The sequence below is a fragment of the Rhinolophus hipposideros genome (genome assembly GCF_964194185.1).
Source record: "Rhinolophus hipposideros genome assembly, chromosome: 22".
Lineage (NCBI taxonomy): Eukaryota > Metazoa > Chordata > Mammalia > Chiroptera > Rhinolophidae > Rhinolophus > Rhinolophus hipposideros.
This window is the reverse complement of record NC_138068.1, coordinates 18,693,882-18,707,081: the sequence shown is the minus strand read 5'-3', so window position 1 is coordinate 18,707,081 and position 13,200 is coordinate 18,693,882. Positions and strand designations below refer to the sequence as shown.

General features: G+C 36.2%; 1 protein-coding gene across 2 annotated transcripts in view; it reads right to left on the bottom strand.

The window, feature by feature from the left end:
• The window catches only part of RBL1 (RB transcriptional corepressor like 1), a 51,965-nt gene that overhangs the window by 16,879 nt on the left and 21,886 nt on the right, over positions 1–13,200 (bottom strand). For both annotated transcript variants that reach the window (XM_081034292.1, XM_081034291.1), the window contains exons 13-16: positions 11,649–11,813; positions 9,502–9,634; positions 5,624–5,893; positions 4,624–4,835 (exon numbers count right to left, since the gene is read on the bottom strand). In XM_081034292.1, the coding sequence (XP_080890418.1) occupies positions 4,624–4,835; positions 5,624–5,893; positions 9,502–9,634; positions 11,649–11,813 (780 nt within the window). The remainder of the gene's footprint in view (positions 1–4,623; positions 4,836–5,623; positions 5,894–9,501; positions 9,635–11,648; positions 11,814–13,200) is intronic.

Here is a 13,200-nt window from a genome sequence, read left to right as displayed (position 1 = left end):
CACCCGTGATTCATTTTATTAGCCAACTCATTTTCTGCATCCCACCCCTTTGTATCTGGTCCAGCTGGCCAAAAGATAAACAGGAACCACTGGGGTCAGAGCAGCAGGAAAGATGCAGAAGGATTACATAATATCTAATTAAGTAATACTTGTTAGGTGTCTTTTACAGAGCAGATCCAATACCTTAAAGATATACATATTCTGGAATTCTAACAAAAAAATCACAGTAAATTCTATTCAGGCATAAAACGCCAGCATTATACTGAGTTCAACATGGGTAATAGCTGCAATTTACTCAAGGAACAGCTATTTTGAATTCATTATATATGTGACATTTATATTTATTATAGATATAGAGATCACATTCCCTTTTAGGATAAAAATTTTCTACTTCCAATCTATATTGAGTAGGTTATAAAATTCTGAAACAAACTCTGCATTAAAAATGCAAAAATAAAGCCTCATTTTTGTTAATTTTAGATTCATTATCCAAGGCAGGAATATGGCATTTTCAAAAAGGGAATAGAAAAAATACTACGTTTTGAAACTTTTTAAAATGGGCCTTAGGCACAAGATGTGGGCAGGCGTTGGGTAAGAGGCAGAGTAGAGAAGGCAGTGGGAGGTACAGAAAAGGAGAAGTCTCTCGAGAAACACTACAAGAAAGACTAAAGGAAATAAACTTAGATTTGCATCAAGAGATTCTTTGGAAATAAATCACAAATTTCTTAAACTTAAGTCTTAAACTCTAAGCACAAGGGTAGAACCCCCCCCCCAAAAAAAAAAAACAAAACAAACAAAAAAACCCAGTGCCTTATTTTTCCTTTACAATTCCTAAGAATGGGCTAGCCAGCCATCTAGTTGTGGGGTAGATTGGAGAGGTATCTTCCAGCTCTGAGATTTTTTTAAGCGTCATATTCAGCGACAAATATTTGATTAACATGTCTGTCTTATCAGGAGCTAGCTGATGGTGCTCGTAAAAGAGAGGTAGGAAATGGTGAAATAACTTCTATGCTAAATCTTTCAGTCCCTTTTCATTAATACTAAAATAATTTAGACATTATAATGGGAACTGCTCAAATTTTTATTTACAAGGTAACACACTGGAATTATGATAAAAAAAAGCTACGTAGTCTTTTCCACCGTATCCTACCCATCTTTATAATGAGTCTTCAGTAATTTAAGCTTATCCATGAGATCTAAGATGTACTTGTCCCCCAGTGAACTCCAGTTAGAGCAACATGACCAAATGGAGTTTTGGTAAATTCCAGACAATGGTCAACTGCTCAAAGTTATGTAAGAATGAATACAAGGAAACCTAAGTTATTTCAGGGAATGGAGTCAAACCATGAGTCTGAGTTCAAACATAGCTCACCAAGATCATCATGTTCTCCTAAGAGGTCAAATATGTTTTTAAAATAGGCTAAAGACACATTACCGGGTACCAAACCTAGACAAAGACACGACAAGAAAATGATAGACCAATATCTCCTGTGAATAGTAATGTGAAAATCCTTAACAAAATACTGGCAAACTGAAATGCAACAGCATACACTAAAAGGATCTTACACTATGACCAAACGGTATTTATTCCTGGAATGTAAGAATAGTTTAACATATGAAAATCAGTGTAATACACACATTAATAGAATAAAGAAAGAATATGATAATCTCAATTGATGTAGAAAATGCATTTGACAAAATTCAACACCCTTAGGTGGCTGGCTGGCTCAGTTGGTTAGAGCGTGAGCTCTTAACAACAAGCTTGCTGGTTCAATTCCCACATGGGATGGTGGGTTACGCCCCCCCTGCAACTAAGATTGAAAATGGCGAAAGGACTTGGAGCTGAGCTGCGCCCTCCACAATCAGATGGAAGGACAACGACTTGGAGCTGATGGGCCCTGGAAAAACACACTGTTCCCCAATACTCCCCAATAAAAAATAATAATAAAAAATATTCAACACCCTTTTGTTATAAAAACACTCAGCAAAATAGGAATAGAAGGAAACTACCTCACATGTGAAAAATTCACAGCTAACATCATATTCACATCATATAACATCAAAGTGAAACAACAAAAGTATTTCCTCTAAGGAACAAGATGAAAATGCCCAATTACAGCATTTCTATTCAACATAGTACTGGAAGTTCTAGCCAGAGCAATTAGGCAAGAAAAAGAAATAAAAGGTATCCAAATTGGAAAAGAAGTAAAATCACCTCCATTCACAGATTGCATGATTTTATGTGTAGAAAACCAGAAAACCCTAAAGAGTCCATAAAAAATGTTAGAACTAATAAACAAATCCAGCAAAGTTTCAGGATACAAAATCAACACACATAAACCACTTGCATTCCTATGTCACTAACAATGAATAATCCAAAAATGAAATTAAGAAAATGATTCCATTTACAATAGCATGAAAAAGAATAAAATCTTAGGAATAAACTTAACTAAGGCGGCAAAAGACTTGTATGCTGAAAACTGCAAAACATTGGCAAGAGAAACGAAAAAATACACAAATAAATGGAAAAGCATCTCATGTTCATAGATGGAAGACTTAATATTGTTAAGATGGCAACACTACTGAAAGCAATCTACAGATTCAATGTAATCCCTATCAAAAAGCCAATGATGTTTTTTGCAACAATAGAAAAACCATTCTAAAACCCATATGAAATCTCAAGGGAATGAATAGCCAAGTATCTTGAAAAAGAAGAACAAAGTTGGAGGTCTCTCCTTTCCTGGTTTCAAACTTACTACAAAGTTACAGTAATCAAACTATAAGGCACTAGCATAAAGACAGACAATGAATAGAACAGACAGTCTCAAAATAAGCCCTCACATATATGGTTGAATGGGTACTGAGAAGGGTGCCACGACCATTCAGTGGGTGAAAGAATAGTCTTTTCAACAAACAGTGTTGAGAAACCTGGATATCCATATGCAAAACAATGAAAGTGGATCCTTACCTTAGACCATGTATGAATTAATTCAAAATAGATTAAACACCTAACTGTAATTGCTAAAACTATATAACTTCTAGAAGAAAACATTGGGGAAAAGCTTCATGACTCTGGAATGGACAATAATTTCTCGGATCTGACACCAAAAGCACAAAACAACAAAACAGATAAATTGGATCTCATTAAAATTAAAAACAGATAAGTTGGACCTCATTAAAATTAAAAAACTATCGGCATAGTGAAAAGGCAACCTAAAGAATGGGAGACTATATTTGCACATCATATATCTGATAAAGGATTATTATTCAGGATATATAAAGAACTACGAATCCACAACAAAAACCTGAAATAAAAAATGGGGGAAGGACTTGAATAGACATTTCTTCAAAGATACACAGATGGCTAATAAACACATGAAAAGATGCTCAAATCATTATCACTAGGGAAACACAAAAGCTACTGTGATTCATACTCATTAGGATGGCTATCATAAACAAAACAAAACAAATTAAAAAAACAGAAAATAAGTGTTGGCAAGAATGTGGAAAACTTAGAACCCTTGTGCACTGTGGCAGGAATATAAAATGGTGCAATCAGGGGCGGCCGTACGGCTCAGTTGGTTAGAGTGTGAGCTTTGAACAACAAGGTTGCCGGTTCAATTCCCACATGGGCTAGTGAGCTGCCCCCTCCACAACTAGATTGAAGACAACGTGCTGCCACTGCACGTTGTCTGGCCAGTGGGGTGGCCAGATGGCTCAGTTGGTTACAGCACAAGCACTCAACGACAAGGCTGCCGGTTCAATTCCCACATGGGATGGTGGGCTGCGCCCCCTGCAACTAAGATTGAAAACGGCGACTGGACTTGGAGCTGAGCTGCGCCCTCCACAACTAGATTGAAGGACAACAACTTGGAGCTGATGGGCCCTGGAGAAACACACTGTTACCCTATATTCCCCATTTAAAAAAAAATGGTACAATCACTGTGGAAAGTAATATGGCAGTTCCTCAAAAAACGAAATTTAGAATTACTATTTCACCTCTGGGTACACACCCAGAAGAACTGAAAGCAGAGACCTGAGTAGTGCACCAGTGTTGTTCATAGCAGCATTATGCCTAATAATCAAAAGCGAAGAACAACCCAAATATTAATCTTCATATGAATGAATAAACAAAATAAACAAAAATACACACACATATACACACACACATAATGGCATATATTCAGCCTTAAAAAGGAAAGGAATTCTGAGACATGCTACATGACAGATGAACCTTGAAGACATTATGTTAAGCCTGTAACAAAAGGCCAAATATTGTATGATTGCACTTATGTGAGGTACCTAGAGTAGTCAAAATTCACAGAGACAGAAAGAAGAATGGTTGTTACCAGAGGAGAGTAAGAGGAATGAGGAGTTACAGTTTAATGAGTAGAGTTTCAGTTTAGGAAGATAAAAAAGTTCTAGAGATGGATGGTGGTGAAAGCTGCACAACAATGTGAATGTATTCTTAATGACACGACTGTACACTTAAAAGTGGTTAAAATAGTTAAATTTTATGTTATGTGCATTTTACCACACACACACAAAAGAAAGCTAAAACTGCTGTTACTCTTTTTTATACTGATTAAATGAGATCTTTCTAGATGTTATAAAAACACATACCTTTCTATAAAACAGTGCTAAGGACCCAGTTCTCTTTGGTCTGCTTATTCCAGTTGGATGTACCTCTTGTGCTTTAGTAAGATGGGTTTGTTTTGGAGATGTATCAAGTAATGACTGAGCCGTAAGTGATACAGGATTCTCGACTCTGGACTCCTGAGTTGTGTTCACAGAAATTGGTATCAGTGTGATCTCTCCGGCATCATTTGCAATACCTAAACGTAGAAGCAAGAGTTCTCAGTGTTAGCAATAAGCTTCATGTGTTCCAGAAAAGTTGTCAAATCTGTCTGTCTGTCTGTCTGTCTACCTATCTACCTACCTACCTAAGCATAGGAGTATGTTAGAAAAGGAGAGGAAAGCCACAAACATAGTAATTCTAGGTTAGAACATTCTCAATTTCTATTTCTGCTCTGAAATAATATTGTTTTGTTTTGAGCTGTTAGGGAGATGTTCTTAATCAAAAAACAAAATCTTGCTCAATATACTCATCTGTAAAACTCAGATAAGAAAATACAATAAGCGCTTACAAAAAGGGTGGTAAATTTATAAAATTTTCAAATTCAAAAAACAGTGTAGGTTCAAAACAAAACAAAAGGTGGAGCACAGGACTTTTAGGGCAGTGAAACTATTCATAATACTATAATGGTTGCTATGTCTCATTAGACATTTGTCAAAATCCATAGAATGTACAGTATCCAGAGTGAACCTGAATGTAAAGTATGGACTGGTCGAGATAATGTGTCAGTGTAGGTTCATCAATTATAACAAATGTACCACTCTGGTGCAGAAGTGTTGCTGGTGAGGGAGGCTGCATGGGGAACAGAGGGGATATGGGAAATTTCGGTACCTTCCACACAATTTTGCTATGGACTTAAAAACCTCTCTGAAAAATAAAAATTAAAAAATACTGGATTAGAAACACCAAGTGATCCAATACAGTAAGAATTTCTTAAATTTTTATCCAACTCAGAAAAAATATAAAATAAATGCATGAAAACATTACCGTGCAATGGGATTGTTTTAACTTTATGTCCTGTTGTCCCTGTTACTATGGCTGTGGCCATTGTTAGAAGACTTTGCCCAGGTGAAATTGATATATTTTCAGCAGTAAAGCTTGAAGACGGAGCAATTTTCAGTTTTGTTCCTTCTGTTATGATCCTGTCCATTAGCATTTCCTTTGGGGGGTCCTCCCCAAAAAGTCTTCTCTTAGCACTCCCTGCGGTAGGAGAACTGTAGCGTTCATGGACAGAAATTGGAGATAATGGTTGCATATCTAATAAAGAGAAAAATAAAAGTTTGATACGTATTTCAAATAATAAAGCAGGTCTACTCATTCATCCAACAAATAGACACTGAGTTACTATGCTAGGCACTAGGGATCCAGCCGTGCATAACATAGCCTCTGTCCTCATATCAAGTCTAGTGGGAGATAAAGGCTTGAAATAAGTCTTTACAATAAAATGTCGCTATTGTGACAGCTCACCTTCCTGGTTTCTTGAACTTCTGTCTATATTAAAGGAGCACAGAATCATCTTTTGTAAGCCCACGAGAAGACGAAGATGAGTAAAGGTAGTAGCCCAACTTGCCTTCATCTGAGGGTTGGCAGTTACATGTTGATTAGAGAGAAAGCGTATGGACTATGTCTCTCCTATAGTGCTATCCTGCAGGAGATGCTCTCCTTTCCCTCTCCTAGCCGCAAAGGTTCTCCTAGCCTCTTATAACCCTACGTCTTTCCACAGGCCTTCCCCGCTTCCGTCAACTCATTAGACATTTGTCAAAATCCATAGAATGTACAGTATCAAGAGTGAACCCTAATGTAAAGTATGGACTGGTTGTGATAATGTGTCAATGAAGGTTATAATATGCTATTAAAAGCATTTCATTATTTATTTTTACATTCACTAAATAATAGCCACATAATCTGTTTTCAAAATATGCTTAAAAGGTATGAAAATTACCTGTGGCAATGACGCTCTTTGCACTACTGAGCTGAATGGTGAAATGGTCATGGTTTAATAAACATCTCTGCATAAATCTGGGAGTTATGAAAGCGGGTCTGACTTCCTGCCCTCAATAAACATGTGGAAAGTTGTATTGTATCTCCCATTACTCCTTAACAGGACTCTATCTAGATACACACACACACACACACACAGAGTTCATGCTTTGTACAGTTCCAATATGCAGAAATTTCAGTTACCACAGTTTAAATTAACAACAGCCCTAGCAAAACAGTTCAAATTTCAATTACCTTGGTATATTAACTGCGAGAAAATGCATAAACTACAAACTTTGATCCACAAATCATTATGTAAATAATAGATGAGCATCAAGTCTGTCTGTGACTGGTCAGGGCACATCTGTTATTTGATTCATGCAGAAAGCAAAGCATGTCGTTATGTTGCCTCCTTGTCTCCCAGGAATAAACCCACATAACATTTTACAAAACAGACAAATGAAAGAGGGAAATATGAAAAAAAAAAGATGAAAGTGCTCCAAAAAAATGAAAGGTGATATTACTAAAAGTGCAATTAAGTGTCAATGAAGTTACAGAAGTAAAGCTGATTGCAAATGTTGACACTGCCTCTCTTCAAGAGATTACATAGGTAGCCAGAAGGACTTTGTGAAGATGAAATTTATCAATTAAAAGTTGTTGTGGGGCCGGCCCGGTGGCTCAGGCGGTTGGAGCTCTATGCTCCTAATGCCGAAGGCTGCAGGTTTGATTCCCACATGGGCCAGTGGGCTCTCAACCACAAGGTTGCCAGTTCAATTCCTTGACTCCCACAAGGGATGGTGGGCAGTGCCCCATGCAACTAAGATTGAACACGGCACCTTGAACTGAGCTGCCACTGAGCTCCCGATGGCTCAGTTGGTTGGAGCGCGTCCTCTCAACCACAAGGTTGCCAGTTCGACTCCTGCAAGGGATGGTGGGCTGCGCCCCCTGCAACTAAGATTGAACACGGCACTTTAAGCAGAGTTGTAGCTGAGCTCCCGGATGGCTCAGTTGGTTGGAGGGCGTCCTCTCAACCATAAGGTTGCCAGTTCAACTCCTGCAAGGGATGGTGGACTGTGCCCCCTGCAACTAACACCGGCTACTGGACCTGGAGCTGAGCTGCGCCCTCTACAACTAAGACTGAAAGGACAACAACTTGAAGCTGAATGGCACCCTCCACAACTAAGATTGAAAGGACAACAACTTGGCTTGGAAAAAGCCCTGGAAATACACACTGTTCCCTAATAAAGTCCTGTTCCCCTTCCCCAATTAAAAAAAAAAAAAGAAAAAAAAGTTGTTGCAACATCAAAGATGAAGATGTCCAGCAGGAAGCGATGATGGCAAAAACTTAAAATTAGAGGAATTCTCAGAGATATTTCACAGCATCGAAAACACAGAGAATAAAATTTTGAAAGCTGATCCAAACTTAGAAAAAGAAACATGACACTTCCTTTTAGAAAGAGGAACAAAGCACAGAAAAGATGAAAAGATGTTCACTTAATATTATAAATTATATGAGATGAAGGTACAGCAAGCACTATTTAAACTATTCTTGTAAGTTAAAAAAATCACACAAATAAAACACATATCTCAATGTTTCCAATGTTTTAAATTACACTGTGGAAGGTATTTTTACTGTTTTTCTCATTTCTTTAAACATAAATAGAGAGAATTTTTAAAGTTTTAGCAAGATTTTTTTTAAAGGTCATAAAACAATCCTAATTATTTCCATTGCTTATGAAGATTGTCTGGCATGCACAGCTTGCACTTTTTTATAACCTTGCACTACATGTAAATCAAAGCATGTGCACATCTGTGTGTGCACACATACAAAACGATACTTCAAAAATGGATCTAGGGCCGGCCCAGTGGCTCAGGCAGTTAGAGCTCCATGCTCCTAACTCCAAAGGCTGCCGGCTCAATTCCCACATGGGCCAGTGGGCTCTCAACCACAAGGTTTCCGGTTCAACTCCTCGGATCCCGCAAAGGATGGTGGGAAGCGCCCCCTGCAACTAGCAACGGCATCTGGACCTGGAGTTGAGCTGCGCCCTCCACAACTAAGACTAAAAGGACAACAACTTGAAGCTGAACGGCACTCTCCACAACTAAGACTGAAAAGACAACAACTTGACTTGGAAAAAAGTCCTGGAAGTACACACTGTTCCCAATAAAGTCCTGTTCCCCTTCCCCAATAAAATCTTTAAAAAAAAAATGGATCTAGAGCTACTTTACTATGTATGCTGAATACTTATTCATCTGAGGTTTGTTCGGGATTTTCTGTGGTCAAAAGATTTTCTTAACTGATTACAAAAAAATTTAGGACCTACATAATCCGGAAGATACACACATCAGTTTGCTATGTCACAAGAGACAATAAGGAAGAATGCATTAAAATTGAAATCTGTCTAGTAGTAAGGCTCAAATGAACTATTTTAAGAAAGTATGGATAAGCAACTTATTAGATGAACTTAAGCATCCCAAGGAGTTCTTTGCTCTGCTTTAACTATTTATCTTTCTATAGACACACACATAGACAGAGAAAGAATATAAGTTTTGTCACATTTGAAAAGTAGGTATTTAGCTTATTTAGTTTTCCATTAGCATTTAGGAAAGGTAGTGTGTGTTTATTAAAAGGCCAAAATGCTATTTTCACAATAATTGACACTGCAATTAACAAAACTGTTATATTCAAAATCAGATTGGAAATCTTATTCCTTTAATATAAAAAAGTATAGAATGAGCCACACTAGGATGTTGACATAAGCATTAAGCCCCCTTTCAAATCCTGATGAAGAAATTAGATTTCTTAATAATTTAAGACTTGAAATTTTATCTGAAAAAAAAAAGATCCTTGTTATTTTTCATTGTTTTGCCAATGTTGAACCTACCCTTTCGAAGACTCCCACTGTCAGTCCGAACTTCTTTGACCCTTGGATGCATTAGAGGAGACATTGGCATCATGGGAAGATGTCCCTGTACATTTCCCCCATTTCCTGTTTCGAAGTTATTTGGGAATATAACCTGTAGAAAACAAAAGTCCTTTACTTTACATACAGATAAACCCACTGATGAAAACTTACAAGAGAAAAAAAATGAGAAAAATGTCTTAACTTCTTTTACTATTTTATTTCTGTTTCCTTCTTTTCTCTCCACGAAATGTAACTTGCATAAAGTGCTCAATAGTTAATGTTGGTGAATGCATGTAAAGAGTTCATCTCACTTAATCTGATAGTTTATCTACATAGGGTCCCCCCAAAAATGTATACACATTTTAAGAAAGGAAAAAACTGTATTAAAATTGTAATACTCAATATATACTTATAAAAAACATGAATACAAGTCATGTGTATACATTTTTTTCAGTTTGACCATTAGAAATAAACCTATGCGGTAGGCATTATCGTTCTCCACGGAAGGATAAGAAAATTGAGGCTCAAAATGTGAAATTTGACCAGTACTAATAGAGCAAGAGCTTCAACTCGAATCCTTTTCCTTCAAGTTCATAGTTTTTTTTCACTTTCCCAATGGATTCTACAACGGAAATGATGATGAATACTGAAGACTGTCCCATTAATCACAGTGCTGCAAAAGATGAAAAACTCACGGAAGAGATTTCAAGAAACCATTTTCGTTTAAGTTCTTGGTCTTGGACAGAGTGGTTTGGGATTAGGGAAAAGTTCAAGAAGTTTAAAGTATAAGGAGACAAAGAAAGATGAAAAGACAGTAGTCACAACAGAATAACAGAGGTGGAGGGAAAAGCAGTTTCTTACATGACACCAAAATGTTAAATATGCTATTTGTATGCAGTAGGAACAAACTTCTGACTTTTTTATTCTAAATGCTACAATGAAAAGGATTTAATTCTTTACATGGACATTTGAAAAATTGAAAATGACAGAATTAATGGTTTCTTAGATATGACACCAAAGCATAAACAAAAGAAAAAACAGATAAATTGGACATCATCAAAATTAAAAACTTGTGTTCCAAAGGACTGTACCAAGAAAGTAAAAAGACAACCCACAGAATGGGAGAAAAGTTTTGCAAATTATACACTGGGTGTGGGAGTTCTATCTACAATATATAAGGAATTTCTGTAACTCAATAATAAAAAGACAAATAACCCAATTGAAAAATGGGCAAAGGATCTGAATAGATATTTCTTCAAAGAGAAAATACAAATGGTCAATAAAAATGTGAAAAGATGTTGAACATCATTGGCTATCATGGAAATGCAAGTAAAATCCATGAGATATCATTTCATGCCTACTAGAATGGCTAGAATCAAAAAGATAAGTGGGTTGGAGAGGACATGGAGAAATTGAAATCTTCACACACTGATGGTGGAAATGTTAAATGATGTAGCCACTTTGGAAAACAGTTTGACAGCTCCCTCAAAGCTAGACAGTTACTATATGACCCAGAAATTCCACTCCTAAACACACACACACACACACACACACACACACACACACACACATATCCAAGAAAAATGAAAAGATATATCCACACAAAAACTCATACATGACTGTTCATAGCACTATTATTCATAACAGTCAAAAGGTGGAAACAATCCAAATGCCTATCAATTGATAAATGGATAAATAAAATGGTATATCCATGAACTGGAATGATTAAGCCATAAAAAGCAATGAATACAATACATAACACAACATGGATAAACCCTGAAAACATTATCCTGAGTGAAAGAAGCCAATCAAAAAGGAATATCATATATAGTATGATTTCATTTACATGAAATGTCCAGAATAGGCAAATCAATAGAGACAGAAAGTAGATTACTGGGAGGAAAAAAAGAAAAGAAAAAAAGAAAGTAGATTACTGGTTGCTTAGGGCTAGGGAGAAGATGGGGGTATGGTTTCTTGTTGAGGTGATATTCCAAAATTGACAGTGGTGATGAATGCACATCTGACTTGTACACTTTAAATGGGTGATTTGTGTGGTGTGCGAATTACATCTCAACAAGACTGTTATTTTATAAAATGATGGGATTATCAGCCTTGCCCTGACTCACTTCTTCACAAGTAGGAACTTTGTTTGCAGAAGCCTGGAGGGCCTCCCACAGTGCAGAATCATGGCTCCATGCTAAACTCTCCAAAATCTGTTCTTCGATGCTGTTCAGGTGTTTCACCATGTCCCTGGAAAGTCCCTCCTCTGAGCGGATCACCACTTCAATAACCTAGAGACAAGAAAATTGAGAAGGTAAGGTAGTCTCAGTCAGTCAGTTCTAGACTGGGCTTGCATGTATGACTAGCTCTGGTCTTATTAATGACACAGCACCAAGGATATCTTTGAACCACAATTCCATGGCTTATTAATATATTTTAAATTATAAAGGGGTTTTTAAGATCTTCAAAATACTCTCACATACATTTGTTTTTCAAGTTTTCTTTTATACCTGGAAAACTGAAGCAATGATAGTGAAAACTGATGAACAGCCCAATAGTGGTAGAAGTCAGGTAGGTATTGGGTTCCCAGTCCACTGCTATTTTGAATTTACTGCCCTTTTTCAGACTATTTTTCCAGTAGCTTAAAAGAACAGAATGAATAACGTTTTTAAAAGGAACTTTAAATATATACTATAATTCCATTTTAATAAGGGTAAATATCTAACACAAAGTCTAAGTATACACACGAGTATTAATAGTGATTATTATTATTTGTAATCAGGATTATAATATGTGGTTTTACATTTATGTGTATTTTCTGTTTTTCTTCAAAGCGTATATATTATTTATGTCATTAAAAACAAAGGGATTTAACTTCTTAAATGAGAAAAGAATATTATAAATAAAAATAAATTGCTATTAGGTGAAGGCAAAAACAACTTTTCCCTTGAACAAAATTACATACATTTCCTAATAGAAAAGCTGAACACACATCAACATTAAAGTAAGTACACAGAAACAACTTTCCCTAAGAAATAAAAAAAAGATTTCAATCCCACTCAGTCAACAATTCAAAGGGATAAACTTTTCAATGATCTGTACTTCCTACAACTTTAGACATATATTAGGTATAAAATTTTAACTCTTCAAACTAATTTTCTATCATTAATAGCTTGAAAGTAGCACGGATGACAAAATATTAACTAAAGTCATGCCAATAAGTGTAACAGTAGCATCAGTCTTAAATTCGGATGCTGGGTAACATTAAATGTGATTGCAGCTATGACCTCTATGTTGTGACCTATGAAAAAAGGTTAAAAAAAAAACAGTTCCAGCAGAAAAACAGGGTGATTAAATAAGATTCATCCGTACTGAACTCAAATTTGGGGAAGGAGCATGATCTGTTATGACAGCTTCATTATCTAGGGGATAACCCAATCAATTTCAGACCTTTTCTTTCTTTTCATTCTCATTGTTCTTTATCATGCCATCTATTTAACAGGATTATGATTTTCGTTCATAAATATGGGAAATTCAAAGTTAACTAGTTTTTCATCACATTTGCAAGTCAGTAATGGAAAAAGAACTGAAACTGTGAGATTGGTTTAATTTACATATACCCTCATCCTTTCGATTTTGTCCTTGATTTCACCCAAAAGTAATGTTTTCACAATATTT